Source organism: Microtus ochrogaster, chromosome 7, assembly GCF_000317375.1.
Source record: "Microtus ochrogaster isolate Prairie Vole_2 chromosome 7, MicOch1.0, whole genome shotgun sequence".
NCBI lineage: Eukaryota > Metazoa > Chordata > Mammalia > Rodentia > Cricetidae > Microtus > Microtus ochrogaster.
In genome coordinates this window covers 53,054,384-53,069,848 of record NC_022014.1, presented here as the reverse complement: position 1 = coordinate 53,069,848, position 15,465 = coordinate 53,054,384, and the positions used below count along the sequence as shown (strand labels likewise).

Here is a 15,465-nt window from a genome sequence, read left to right as displayed (position 1 = left end):
GAGTGACAGCAGTTCCCTACACACGTGTGTGCATGAGTGACAGCAGTTCCCTACACACGTGTGTGCATGTGGCCGCAGTTCCCTACACATGTGTGTGCACCTGGCCGCAGTTTCCTAAGTACTGCCCACCTCTTCCTTTGAAGACAGGATATCTTACTGCCTGTGGTTTGCCAAGTAGGCTAAGTAAGCTGGCCATGGAGTCTCACAGATATTCCTGTGTCCACTCCCCAACACTGAGTTAATGAAAGTGCCTGCCACCAAAGCCATCATTTTTATGTCGGATCTGAGGATTGAATTTGGGCTCTCATGCTTCCACAGCAAGCATTTTTCTGACTGAGCCATCTCTTCAGCTTGGCGCACACACCCATTTGAGCTGATAAGTGGGTGCTGTGTGCACGTGTAGGGGTCACAGAACAACCTATGGGAGCCAGTTCTGGGGACAGGTCTTTGGGCTTGATGGTAAGTGCCTTTATCCACCAAGCCTTCCTCCTACCTCTGACGCTTCTTAATAAACATCAGCTAAGCTGACTGACCCTTACACCGTGTCTTTCAGTAGCATAGACACGGATATGTCAAACACCTTGCTTACTGACGCTGCCCCATTTAGTCCTCAGGGGACTGTGCCCACTTTACAGATTAGGAAAATGAGGTTTAAGGATGTGAGGCGAATTGCCTAAGAGTCCAGCTGCTAAGAAGCAGCAGAGTGAAAAAAGGGAACACAGGCAGAGAATTCTTCTAGGACAGAGCCTGGGCTTTTTCTACTCTGTGTCTCTGAGGTTAGTACACATTAGGCGTTCAACCTGTCCAGCAAGTGTGTTAGCCTCTTCAGGGACACTCACAAGCAGTGTTCTGAAGTTTCCAAACCACATGGGCATGGAGGAAACATGTGATTGCCATAAGGGAACCATGTGGAATAGCACACAAGCCAATGGAAGTGTATATCATTAAGCCAGGAAAAAAATAAACAAAGCAAAACCCTAAGCTAGTGCATGGCCTCCCGCTTTTGAAATCACCCCCCGCCCCCGCCTTGAGCAGGCGGCTTACCTGAGATGCCCTCTCTTCAAACTGGCAGTTAACCTGAAATGTCCTTTTCACCTCTTTTCACTTCTAAAAACTGCGAAGTTCACAGGCCCAATGCAAACATCCTTATTTGCTGTCCGCCTGAAGTCCCTCTGTGAGCTCAGTCTCCTTTTACTCCCTCTGTGTTCCCATGGAGCAAAGGTCTCATTCCACACTGTTAGCTTTAACTTCATCCCCTCTCCCCACATCTGTATGCTTTCTGAGGCTCCACGCTGTGTCTTGCTTTATTTCCAATCTCTGTTGCCCCTTTAGTAGGCCAGGAATACCGGACCTAGCTGGAAGGAGACACTTGGAGTCAGAGAAGCCTAGAACCAGGTTAGGCTCTTGATCTCAGCACTCAGGAGGCAGAGCAGGCAGATCTCTGTGAGTTTGAGGCCAGCCTGGTCTACAGAGGGAGTTCCAGGACAGTCAGTCCTATATAGTCTTTAAAAACTAAATAATACATATTAAAAAGCTCTTCAGCAACTTCCTTTTTCTCCCTGTCCCTCAGTTCCCCCAAGCACAGAATGGGAATTACAACTCTGCCTATGGCACAGAATTGCATGAGAAGTGAATGAGCTTGAGCTGACTCTCAGCAACTGTGTATTATTAACAACCATTTAATAACCATTCAGATAGCAAGGCATGGGTGTGATGGGTGGTGGCGCATGCCTTTACCCCAGCAGGTGGATCTCTGAGTCTGAGTGAGTTCCAGGACAGTCAGAGCTATACAGAGAAACCCTGTCTTGGAAAACACACACACACCAACAATAAACACCCCTGACATTTCCTCCTTCATTTAGCACATAGGAAGTAAACATAAAACATGAGCCATCAGTTACAATGGTGATAGCTCATGCCTATAATTTTGATAGTCAGGAAGTTGAGGCAGAAGGACCATTAAGAGTTTGAGGCCAGCCCCCACCACACACCAGATTCTTTAATACCAGCATCTCTATAACTCCAACCTCTGCTTCTACAGTGTCCACAACTTAACCTTGTTGCCTGCCAGCTGAGGGTAGCTTCACTCAATGCTCATTCTCCCAAAACTGGCCATGCTGTCTCTGCCCTTGTCAGCCCTTCACACTCAAGGCCATTTCTACATTTGCTGAGAATGGCTGTCATCAGGAAGGAAGAAGTGCGGTGTCATTGCTGCTCAAGCACTGTTGTGGGGATCACAGCTTGTCCTCTGTGGTCCTACTCTCTCAGTAGCCAGTGTAGCATTTGAAAACAAAAGCCATCCTGCATTTGTCCCTGCAGGGGTTAGCAAGATGACTCAGTGGGTAAAGGGCCTGCTGTTAAAACTGACCACCTAGGACCCACATAGTGGAAGGAAGGAATGGGCTGCTCTCCTCTGACCTTCGTATGCCCTTCCCACACACAGAATAAATAAGTATATTAACACATGGAAAAGCGTGGCCCAGCAACTTGTCTTACCATGGTAGTCAGCTTCAGACATTTAAAAAACTGTAACCACAGGTCATATCAGGCCTGCCTCCTTCTTGACTAAGCACCACCTTGCCCTGACTCACTGGGTCCCAGCTGCTAAGCTTAGCCACCTGCCTCTTCCTAGAATACTCTGTCTTTGCATCAAGAGCTTGGATCCCTTGCTATTTGCATGTCAAAATGTCAAAACATTCAACAAACAGTCACTTCCTGATGGCCAGATGAGCAGGGCTCCTCTCTGACAATTCCCAGAAAACATGTATCATGGTAGGCATGCTGCTAAGACATTATCTGACACCCTCATCCCTAACCCTGACATCCCCTGAATATGGGAGGGCCTTTGCCTTGCTCAGTGCTGTGCCCTTCGTGAACACTGCCACAGCAGCGCTTTCATGTTGGAGGCAGAAGAATCAGGAGCTTGAGGATATCTTTGGCTTTGTGGTGAGTGGAAGCTAGCCTGGGGTACATGAGGTCCTGACTCTAGAGTACAACAAAAAGTGAACACATTATTTTTATACCAAGAAGGAAAATGCAGCATTCTGGTGGTGGTGGCGCATGCCTTTAATCCCAGCACTTGGGAGGCAGAGGCAGGAGGTTCTCTGTGAGTTCGAGGACAGCCTGGTCTACAAGAGCTAGTTCCAGGACAGGTTCCAAAACTACAGAGAAACCCTGTCTCAAAAGCACAAAAGAAAAAAGCCAAAATAAACAAAAAAGAAGAAGGAAAAATGCTAAAAATAAAATAAGAAATAATACAATTATTCGTCCTAACTAGAAAGTCAAGGGAAATGAGTCAAACCTTCCCCCAACAATGTGTCACACAGAGCAGCAGCAAAGTCACATTACTTCAAGCTCTGTATTGTTTATTAACAGAGTTGCTGGTCAGTTAATGCTCCAATCGCTAGTCGCTTCACATCCCTGGACTTGTAAAGAACAGTCACCTTCCAGGGGCTTCTGGGAAGATTGCTGACTAGGCTGGCGACTTTACCACAGCCTCTCCCACCCTGATGCCCTTGGTGCCCCCTCTCCCCCCTCCACAGGGCCATCTTTTTCTCATCCCTTCCCCCAGTCCTGACCATCCTTTAGGGCACACTCAGATTTGCCAAGACGCGACCCTGACAACAGGCCGCTGTGCTCTTTGAGAGCCCCAGGCTTTCTCAAAGGCACTGTGTCTTCGTGTCTCCCTTAATTACTTACAGTAGTGGGAAAGCAACATTTCTGTGGACCTTGCTACAGTAAAATGTCACTATGAATTTTCCAGCTGAGTTATTAAAAAAAGCAAAACAACACACTGCTTACAGGAAAATGCTGTCAAAGATGGGTGGGAGGTGGAGACAGAGGAGCTCAACTTTGGGGCTAGCCTGGGCTAAAGGTTAAAGAGGGCAAGGGATAATGGAAGCCATTTCTTAGAATCTGTCTCAAGTGAGAAAATACCAGATGACTTTCTAGCATTCGTGAGGCCCCAGTTCAGTCCCCAGAACTAAGAAGGAGCACGAAGTAGGGCACGGGAAAAGTCTTTCTAGCCCGGCGGTGGCCACTCCTTTAATCCCAGCAGCGGGAGGCAGAGGCGTGCGGAGCTCCTGGAGTTTGAGGCCAGCCTGGAGTACAGAGCAAGTTCCAGGACAGCTAGGGCTGTTACACAGAGAAGCCCTGTCTCAAAAATCAAAACAAAACAAAAAGTGTCTTTTTGTACACACTTCTGTGAAGAAGGTAGCATAAATGCCGTCATCATCCACACAGCTTCTCAATGATCCCTTCACATACAAAGGGCTTCTATTTGGCTGCTGTAACAACAGTCTTTTGGTATTGACCTGGGGCTTGTAGCACACAAGGTTGTGTGTTAAATGACCTCATTCTGTCCTTCAAGAGCGAGCCCCAAGCATCTGTTACTATGATTCTTCCTATTTTAAAGAGTTTATTTTATTTATTTGTGTGTACACTTATAAAGGTGTCTGTATAGTTCAGAAGACAGTGTCAGGTCTCCTGGAGCTAGAGGTACAGATGGTTATGAGCCACCCAGTGTGATTGCTGGGAACTGAATTTGGGTCAAGGACTTTTATCTACTGAGTCATGTCTTCAGCCCCCATTTATACCTATTTTATAGATAAAGCAACCAGTAATATAGCTTCAACTATATGCCCATGGTAACAGAGCTGGAGAGGACATGGTTAGTTTGAACTTACTTCACCTGACTTTCAACTCCTGTTCTGCCATTTTTAGTTATTTGCTTTTGACAGGACTAGCCTCAAACACTCTTTGTAGCCAAGGAAGAGCCTAAAGTCCAGGTCCTCCTGCCTCTCCACCTAGGGCTTAGATGACAGGCATGGACCCTCGCACCGCTTCTGTTCCCCTACTGTGACTATAGTACATCACATGTCTCCATCTAAAAACTGGACCTGGAGCTGACCAGGTGGTACAGGCCTGAGAGGGTTCCAGGTTCTTACCTGGACTACAGTGAGGGGTTCAAGGCCCAGATGACTTTAAAATATGGCTTTAGTGATAGAGCACTTGTCTAGCATTCACAGGGCCTGTGTTCAGGCTCCAGTACCACAAATAAGAATGATAGTAAATTAAGTAAATGCTGTAGTTGAGGGCTCAGTTGGTAGAGCACTTGCCTAGCATGCACACAGTCCCAAGTCTGAGTCCTATCAGTGCAAATCCAGGCATGGTGGTGTATACCCATAAACTCAGGAGTAGAAGCAGAAGGATCAGAAGGTCAAGCCAGTAAGGACTTGTGATATCTACATGATAGAAGGAAAGGACTGACTTCTGCAAATTGTCTTGGATGTCTACATGTATGCCACAGTGCTTGAATGCACACACACACACAATGTAATGACATGACAAGGTCATCTTTGGCTATACAGCTGGTTCAAGGCCAGCCTGGGCTACATGAGACCTTGTGTGTAAATAAGTCAGAGGACATAAATACTTAAATATTCTATCTGAAATGAAAGGAAGCAGTTAATACAATCTCAGCTAAGAGCAACCAAGTCTACCATCTTTCTCCTTTTTTCGGTTCTTCAGAAAAATCTTTAAATGCATGCAGAAGTGAGGAAGAATCTTCTTGATGGGATCTTTCTTCATTCAACACATCAGTATTACAGCACCGGTTTGCAGTAGTTTGCCCATAGCCCCAGTGCTACTAATTTCCACACTTCATTAATAAACAAATAGAGGCCCAAACCTATGGGATAGCTCTGTAGATCACTTGGAAGTTGAGAAGACATCTACGCACAAACAAAAATCCCCAAATGCCTGATTGTAAACAGGAATCAAAATACCAAAACTTGCCAAATTCAAGTTTCTAAAGTGAGCCTCTGGATCCCTGCTTTGAGGAGATTTCAGATGTGAACAGCTTAAAGAGCTAGGGGACAGGTTTGGGGTTCTGTGCCAATGCGCACAAGAAAAATGATCTGCTATTGAACCATGAAACAAGTCTCAGAAACTTGGATGGTTTGGAACAGAAAGGATCAGGGAGTCAGAAGCACAAAATTTTCAGGGACTTAGATGGCATAAATTAAATTCTTACCTCAATTTCCCTATATGCTTAAATTTTGTTTTCCCCAATGAAAAGGCAAGAGAATGCAAAGCTGTAAGGGAAGAGCGAGGAAGGAGTCTGGCATGTTGGCTGCCACACACCTGTACCCGACACTTGGGAGGAGAGGCAGGAGAATTCAAGGTCATCCTTGGTTACAGAGCTTGAGGCCAGGCTGGGTCATAGGGGATCTTGGGGGTATAGTGGGGTATAGTGGGGTATAGTGGGGTATAGTGGGGGATAGTGGGGGGTTGTTGGGGGTTGTTGGGGATAGTGGGGTGTGAGCTGTTAGAGAACTGATCAATATTTCAGCTTGCTTTTCATTTTAGTTTTGAGACAGGGTCTTACTTTGTAGCCCTGGCTGGCCTGTAACTTGCTATGTAGGCCTGGTTGACTAGGACTCACAGATCTGCCTAACAATGCAGTTTCAACCCAGAGTCTTCCTTTGTGCAGTTTCATGGAAAGGATGAAAGGAGGACTCGCTATTGAAATATAACTGTGTCCTGAGATCTCCCCTGAGTGTTGCATGCACCATCTTTAGTATTCATGATAAAGCCATATGGTCTATAATATTATCCCCACCTTCAAAGGACAGAGCAGAGTGAGGACAGAGATGCCCCTTGCCACATTGTCAGCCAAAAAGCCCTAGTCAAACCTGAGAGTCCTCAACTGTGGCTGGCTTCTACTCTATGGGGACCCAGTGTTCTTTCTAGCACTGTGGACTGCAGGACCAACAGGGCCACTATCTGCTGTGACATCACTAACCATCTTTGAAACAGACCAGGAAGGCTCCTGAACTATGAAAGCAGTAAACCTTCACCACAGATGTGTGGAGTTCAGCCAACTGGGTCTGAATCCTGCTCCTATCATTCCTGTTTGTGTCACCTAGAAAGTCCCAGCCTTCTCATGCAAGGGGTGTCTCAAGGCCACACGAAGTAGTGACAGTGATGAAATGAAACGCTGTGTCTAAGTTCTCAGGATATGGGGATCTAACAATAAAAGGCACCCAATAGTGGCATTATTTTGAGCTTGTAAAACAGACCTGCACCCTTGAGATTACCTCAAAATGCCAAAGCCAAAGAGTTAGAGAGGATGAAGCAGAAGAATGGACCCGGGTCTTAAAAGGAGAAAGAAAATGAAAGGAGAGAGGTTGGAAAGATTATGACACTCACTATAACAGGAATGAAGATATTTGAACTTGAGATCCAAACACACTATAGCTAAGCTATTGAGTCCACAGTTACAAGTATGAAGAAAACAACCATGTGTGAATGCACACACACACACACACACACACACACACACACACACACACACACACACACACACACTTTCTCCTGAGTGAAGATGGGAAGGAGAGTATTTATAATACTTTAAGTACATGTAACTCAGCGACTCTTGCTGGGAAAGGTCACTGAGCCTGGAGACCCTGCCTCAGAGCCGGCAGCTGCAGGTTCCCTAGAAGACAAGAGGGCTTCTTCCAGCCCGGGAGACTACATACACCAGGGGTGCTGAGCAAGCCATACCAGAGCAGGAGGTGGGGTGGAGGACACTGGGAAATCCCTAGAGTTGCAGAGACATCAGTGACCCTAGACTTTCCAGGCAGCCTCCACACTTTGCAGCTTTAAGTATCATATCAAACAAATTGAAAGGAAAAGTCTTGAATATATTTAGCAATGTCTGTTGATACCAAACACCACAGAGAGAATCGGCGAGTGCAGAGATCTGTTTCAAAGCCGCCAGCTGCGGCTGAACACAAACCAAATCGGATCATCAAGTCGAGGACCAGAAGAGTGGGGGTGCGCGGGCTGACCTTGCCCTTGCTTGCCCTTTCACCTCTCCTCTGACTCAGGAGGGGTAGGAAGATGCTGGGATTTAAGCTATGCCCTGAACCTCAAGGCAGGGAAGCAAGCAGACACTCCCCCATCTCCAGTACGTGGGCGCTTCCCAAGCTGGCCCTTGGCTCCTGCGACCTCAAGCATTTCAACACTCTAATATCCTCCTTTCTGGGCGGCAGGAAAGACTATCCTTCGCAGCAGCAGCCTCCGGCTCCCGGATCTGAGATTCCCTGATCGGCCCAGGCTCTTCCTGGCTTAGCTGCTTGTGATTTCCTGAGGAGCCTCCCGGTGCAGCCCAGCCCTGGAAGGTCCCCTCTTTTGTTTGTAGGGAGAACATCGCTGCTGTGCAACACTGGAAGCCGGTCTGTGGGGGCGCTTCCCCTGTCAGCTCACCCACGTTCCCCCCACCCCCGCACTAGGAGTCACCAGCTCCAGCACACGGGTCCCCATTGTCCCCACCCATTCCTTGCCCAAACACTTACTTCCCAGTCGCTCTGCTTTCCATGCTGTCTCCTCCACCGCCCCATAGCGCCTCAGAGGCTTCTCAGCTTCCAGATGGACAGACAGAGATTGCTTTAATTCCATTGCTAATCCTCGTGAACAGCCAAGGGATCCGCTTTCACTCCATCCTTGCTGAAGGCAGCAGGGAGGAAGGCGGCTCCGGTTAGCAGCGTTTTAAGGGGCCCGGTGTTCCCGAGGAAGCGACTCCATCTCTTCAACTGCCAGCACCCTAAAGTGCCCAACTGGTACCCAGGATGGGGGAGGAATGCATAACACATGCGCAATGGAAGCTAGAGGGGGGAGGTTTGGGGGCTGGGTAGGGAGAAAGAGGGACAGATGATAAACTCTCTAGAACAACAAAAACAAAAACAACTAAAATAAAATCATCTGCAGAGGAAGCAAGAATAAGGTACCTGCCCATATTGGAGCTAGTGGAGAGGCTTTGCGTGATTGGATATAGCTATTGCGGGAGGCTTGGGGTCTGTCAGAGGGCCGGTAGGTTTCAAGTGTTCTGGTGAGTCAGAATGTATCTGCAGATGATATGGCCTTCGTGAAGGATGTGGACCCCAGCTTGAGGGATCTGTGTTGTTCGCGTTTATGTGCATGATTTACATATAAAGAAGAGCAGCAGACACCCACCGTGTGTGTGTGTGTGTGTGTGTGTGTGTGTGTGTGTACACCTGTGTCAATCCTGTGTATTTGCATGTACAGAAACAAGAGAGGCAAAAATATTTTGGACATATGGCCGACAAAGCTATTTGGAACACTGATCTTTACAAACCTGGAGAATAATCATAGAGACCAAACATGGTAGCATTAAAATATAGGGCCAGGACTGGCAGTGGGGCTCAATTGGTATAGCATTCACAGCACAAACATGAGGACCCACAGCTGAGCCCCAGAACCCACATTAAAAGAGGAGCAGGTGCAGCAGTGTATACTTCTAATCTCAGCGCTGGGAGCAGAGACAGGAGGATTCCTAGGACTTCCTAAGACACCTTAGGCCTACACACACACACACACACACACACACTATGTATATTATATATGTTGTGCATATGTATATATGGTGTATATAAGTAAGTAAGGAATGAGAATGCAGTTCAGTGGGTAGAATGCTTGCCATAGCATGAGCAAAGCCTTGGGTCCTATCCCAGCATTGCAAAAGCCTAATGCATAAGTAGAAGCAGGTGGATCTGAAATCCAAAGTCATCTTTGGCTCTGTAAGGAGTTTGAGGACAGCCTAGACCATGTCTCAAATGAATGAATAAATGTAATCAGCAAGCTAGGCTGATAAAAATCAATACTACTTATTGAATGATTGCTAAGCATAAAACACTTACCAATGTCTCTGTGGAAGCTAGCACTCCACTCCCCCTAATTTTACAGAAGACAGAACTGACATTCAGAGAGTTTACTTACCCAGACCCCCACATTTCTCAGGTACCAAATCAGCCCTTGAATCCAGAATATATGAATTTGGATTCCCCCTCTTATTGTTCTAATTTCCTTGACTGTGGTTATATTATATTTTTAATTGTTTGTTCCTGCATATATGTCTGTGTGGGGGTATTGATCTCCTGGAACCAGAGTTACAGACAGTTGTGAGCTGCCATGTGGGTGCTGGGAACTGAACCTGGTTCCTCTGGAAGAACAGCCAGTGCTCTTAACCCCTGAACCAACTCTCCAGCCCCTGTGGTTATATTTAAAGAACCTAAAAATGATATGATGTTCATAAGCTGGGGCTCATGTGGGGGAGGTGCATGTGAGCACAAGCGCTGCTCTCAGAGACCAGAGGCGTTAGATCCCCTGGACCTGAAATTACAGGCTATTGTGAACCATCAGACATGGGTGCTGGGAACCAAACTCAGGTCATGCACGCTCTTACCTGCCAAACTGTCTCTGCAGCACCTGAACTGCAGGTATATTTTGCATGGAGGGAGAGGAACAGACAAGGTTCTCTAGGTCAAGAGATGCTGGGATACTATTTGCTGGTTATTTTGTGATATATCTGGGGACATTGGTATCTTTTCTTATGACTTGGAAGTGTAAAGCAGACAAGTTTTTCAAGAAAATAATTCTGTCACTTAAAAAGTTATCAACAGTGAACTCCTAAACAGCTTATGAGAGAAAAAGGAGCTAGCTTCAAAAAGTCCTAAAAAACTAAACCTAAATTATAATGCCAGGTTTTGTTCTGTTTTGTTTGGGAGTTTGAATTGAGATAAGGTTTCACCATTTGGCCAATTCTGAGAGGTCCTAACCTAATTAGATAAAAAACATAAAGTAATATCTTATTTCCTTTATTACCAAGCATGAGAAATGAAACAAGGAAGTTGGAGTCTCTAGTTATGAGTGCTGGCTGTTCTTGCAGAGGGCCAGGTGTAGGCAGTGGCCACTTGTTTGTTCCTGGCTGCCCAGAACCAAAATAATCACACAGAAACTGTATAATTAAATCACTGCTTGGCTTATTAGCTCTAGTTTCTTATTGGCTAGCTCTTGCATCTTAAACCAACCCATTTCTATAAATCTGTGTATTGCCAAGTGGCTGTGGCTTACCGGCAAGGTTCCATCCAGCATCTGTCTCCAGTTGGGATACATGACTTCTCCCTGACTCCGCCTTCTTTCTCCCAGCATTCAGTTTAGTTTTTCTGCCTAACTCTACTCTGCCCTATCAGAGGCCAAAGCAGTTTCTTTATTCATTAACCAATAAAAGCAAAACACATAAAGAAGGACTTCACACATCAGACCCACTTTCCATCCCTAGAACCCAAAATACAATTCACAACAGCCTGCAACTCCAGTTCCAAGGTACCCAGTGTCTTCTTTTGGTTTCCAAGGATACTTCGTGCATGTGTACAGATACACAGTAAGAACACCCATACACATAAAATAAAAATAAATCTTAAAAAACCTCAAAGAATTGATATAAGATTGGTGCCCACAAGGACAACTGAATCTACATAAAGCCTGAGAGAGCTTGGGAAGTTATTCTAGACAAAAAAGAGTAAAGCATGACTTGTTGATAGCAGCAATTTCTCAGGTGGGCTCTGTTTGCTAGAGGCAAATGTGTCTCATTTAAGAGAGGCTTCCTGACTCAGCTTTAGCTGCAAAACCTTGCAGCTCTTTTAAGAAGTCCTGCCATAGCCGGGCGGTGGTGGCGCACGCCTTTAATCCCAGCACTCGGGAGACAGAGGCAGGCGGATCTCTGTGAGTTTGAGACCAGCCTGGTCTACAAGAGCTAGTTCCAGGACAGGCTCCAAAACCACAGAGAAACCCTGTCTCAAAAAACAAAAACAACAACAACAAAAAAAAAAGTCCTGCCATGAAACACTTAAATAGTGTTGATGAGAAGCTAACCGCATGCTTTTTGGTTTTCAGCCATAGCAGGATAAAAGCCATGCCATTTTAAAATTCCGGCTTTCTGGGCCATCCTGCCTATGCAAACTCTGACTCATTCAGGCAGGAGGTCCAGCTATAGAGCATTTGAGTGTGGTTTGTGAGCAGACTGCTGCAGCTTGCTTGCAGGGACCTTGAAATGCCACAGAGTTGTAGCAATAAACAGGGCTACAGCTGGTGCCTCTGCCATGAGGCTGGAATCTCAGAAAGCTAAAGAATGGGCTAGATCCAGCCGTCAAAGCCACGGCTTTAATCCTACCCATATTGCTTGGTAAATTAAAGACTCATGGGGTCAGAAAAAGAGAAAGATATACAGTTAAGGTAGATTCAAAGATGAAAAAAATCTTTAAGTGGTCCACTGTGTGTTTAAAAATATATGTAGGCTTGGGAGAAAAAAAGCATAAAGTCCTTAAAAGAAAAAAAAAAGAGAATAGTTGGGTGTGGTAGCACACAGCTTTAATCCTAGCACTTGGGAGGCAGAGGCAGGTGGATCTCTGTGAGTTCAAGGACAGCCTGGTCTACTGAGGAAGTTCCAGGACAGCCAAAGACACACAGAGAACCTGTCTCAAAAATCCAAAAATTAAAAGTAAAAATAAAAGAAATAAAGTTTAAAATAAAGCCATGTAAAGATGGAAAACACACAGAGACTCTGGATACTATGTGGTATTATGCTCTCTTTGAGTTGTTTGGGTGCTGAGGAAGGAGCAGCTGCTAAAAGATATTTGTTTATAAATGTTGCTGAATTAATCCAACATAGGTATTTTGAAAATACCTTGACTTCAAAACTGAAGTCAAAAGGTATGTTACTTTGGAGAAGAGGATTTGCTTTTGTTTCCACAGGAAATGAGAAGCTGTGGATTCATTCTGAGTTAAGAAAAATTAGGTTTGATCAAGGAAGACCACCTGAGAAATCTCCAGTAGGATCAGATGACCCAGATGTCTGAATTCTACATCCAGAACAGATTCAAGACTGCTGCCTAAGATGATCAAGACTCACAGGACTTGATCATAATTCTAAATTTTCTTTAGGCCCCCATAAGATTATCAGTGCCCCCAACCAGGAGGAAGTAGCCTGGAAAACTATGCCCACATTCCCAAAAAATGGACTATGGATATTTTCCTTTGTTTAGAATGTTGATTACAAGTTGTTATGGCTAATGGTAAGGAGAAAAGCTAAACAAAGGGTATTAGATTCAGAGTTCTTGTTTTTCAAAAAAAAAAAAGAGAGAGGGAAGTGTTGTGGGACAATGGTCTGTATTCTGTCAATTATATTTTAAATAAACACTGATTGGCCAGCAGCAGGCAGAAAGTATAGGTGGGACAACTAGACAGGAAGTAGAGTTGGGTCAATGATTAAAGGAGAATTCTGGGAAGAAGGAAGCAGATTCTACAGTCCTGACTGGTCACAGAGCAAGGAAGATATAACTGCCTCACGGAAAAAGGTACCAAGCCTTGTGGCTAACATAGACAAGAATAATGGGCTAATATAAGTGATAAGAGTCAATAAGAATCCTGAGATAATGGGCCAACCAGTTTATAATTAATGTAGACCTCTATGTGATTTCTTTGGGACTTAACAATTGTGGGAACCAGGCAGGTCAGAAACCCCAACAACAATTGGGTGTGGTGGTACAGGCCAATAATCCCTGAGCTCAGAACTGACAAGATGACTCAGTGGGTTAAAGTATCTGCTGCCAAGCATCATAACCCGAGTTTCAGCTCTGGGACTCCCATGATAGAAGGAAAGAACCAGCTGCTATAAATTGTCCTCTGACCTCTACATGGCATCTACTCCTGTCCAAACACACACACACACAAATGCATAAATAAATGCAACAAAATGTAAGTATTTAATATATTTATATTTATTATAAAATAGTACTTATGTATATTAGAAATTAAATATATAATCAAATGTTTTTTAACTAAGAAAGCTGTTCTTTTATGCCTGGAAAGTTAACTGATTTTATGTCACATTATTAAGCAACATTTTTTAAAAAATCAACTTAAGGGGCTGTAGAGATGGCTCAGCAGTTAAAGTACTTGCTGCTCTTGCATAGGCCTGGAGTTCCCAGGACCAACATTAAGAGGCTTACAACTACCTATAACTGTTACTTCATGGGATTTGATGCCATCTTCTGGTCTCTAAAGAGACCTTCAGTCATGTGTGCATACACACATAGAGACATAAACAAAAATAAATTTTTATAAAATGAACCAAGCCACTGGGCATGGTGTCATATACCTTTAATCCACATTCATGGAGGCAGAGGAGCCAGGTGTATCTCTGAGTTTGAGGCCAGTCTGGTATGCAGAGGAAGTTCCAGGACAGCTAGGGCTACACAGAGAAATGCTGTCTCAATAAAACAAAACAGACAAGACCCAGCATGGTTGCTCTTGGTTGGTAGAAACAGGGGGATCAGGATTCGAGACTAGCTGAGCTATATATGTGATCTTGACTTAAAAACAAACAAAGCCAGAAAGAAACAGCAACAAAGAACTGAAAACTATAGGTGCGAGGGACCTAGGAAGGTATTAGAGTGTATGCTTAGCATTATAGTCAAGGTCATGGATCCAACCTAAGCAAAACAAAGTCATATGAAGTTACATATTTTTTGTGGGGAGAGGGTTTTCCTATCTGTAAGTGGAGACCCAGAATAAGATCAGCTATCTTCTTCAATTGCTTTCTTTCATATTCCTTTTTTTTTCTCTTTCATATTCTTTAGGGCAGGGTTTCTTACTGAACCCAGGGCTAATCAGTTCAGGGGACACTAGGTATCCTGCTGTCTCTGCCTTCCCAACAATGGGATCATAGTGTATATTAAAACACCCAGATTTTTATAGGGGTGCTGTGGATCTGAGCTCAGGTCCTTATGTTTCACATGACAAGAGGTTCATTCAACTCCCTAGCCCTTCTCTTTGTGGGTAAAAGAATCAATATTATAAAGATAAATTCTTTTCAATGTAATTCCAGTTGAGATTTCAATAAGAAATTCATGATTAAAATTAACTCTGGTAAACTGATTCTAAAATTTTATAGAAGAACAAAGCAATAGACAAGACAGGCATGGAAGAAAATGAGCAAGACTGGGAAAATGTAATGATGAGATATCAAACACTATTATAAGCCCTGACATGGTGTCCCAAGTCTGCAATCCTGGGACAAAAGAGGCAGAGGCAGAAGGATAACAAGCTCATGCCAGCCTTGTCTACAAACAGCCTGAACACACACACACACACACACAAAAAAAAAAACCTAAATAAGGAAAAACCCATAATACAACAAAACAAGAATAAATAAATAAAGTCTGACAATAGAGGAGGAAAATTGTAAGCCCTCCAATTAACCTACATATGTTGTAATACCAGTGGCGGGGCTGCGTCCCCAGCACCCCAGCCACCTGCTAGCTTATGCTCCGAAATAACAACACATAAACTGTATTCTTTTAAGCACTGCTTGGCCCATTTCTATCTAGCCTCTTCTAGGCTAATTCTCATATATTAATTTAGCCCATTTCTAATTATCTGTGTAGCACCAGTCTTACCGGGAAGATTCTAGCCTATGTCCATCCTGGGTAGGAGCTTCATTGCATGCATCTTCCTGGGAGCGGGGAGCATGGTGTCTCTCTGAGGCATCTGCCCCCGAGAGGAGAGCTGTCAAGTCTGAGCTCACTTCCTCTTCCTCCCAGC

The 15,465-nt window shown here is 44.7% G+C and overlaps 1 protein-coding gene across 1 annotated transcript in view; it reads right to left on the bottom strand.

Annotated features, from left to right (window-relative positions):
• C7H16orf45 (chromosome 7 C16orf45 homolog) overlaps window positions 1-8,648 on the bottom strand; it is a 68,981-nt gene extending 60,333 nt beyond the window's left edge. Inside the window, exon 1 of the mRNA XM_005350351.2 lies at window positions 8,361-8,648. Coding sequence (XP_005350408.1) covers window positions 8,361-8,463 — 103 coding nt within the window. The 5' untranslated portion in view covers window positions 8,464-8,648. The remainder of the gene's footprint in view (window positions 1-8,360) is intronic.
• Between the last annotated feature and the right edge of the window lie 6,817 nt (window positions 8,649-15,465).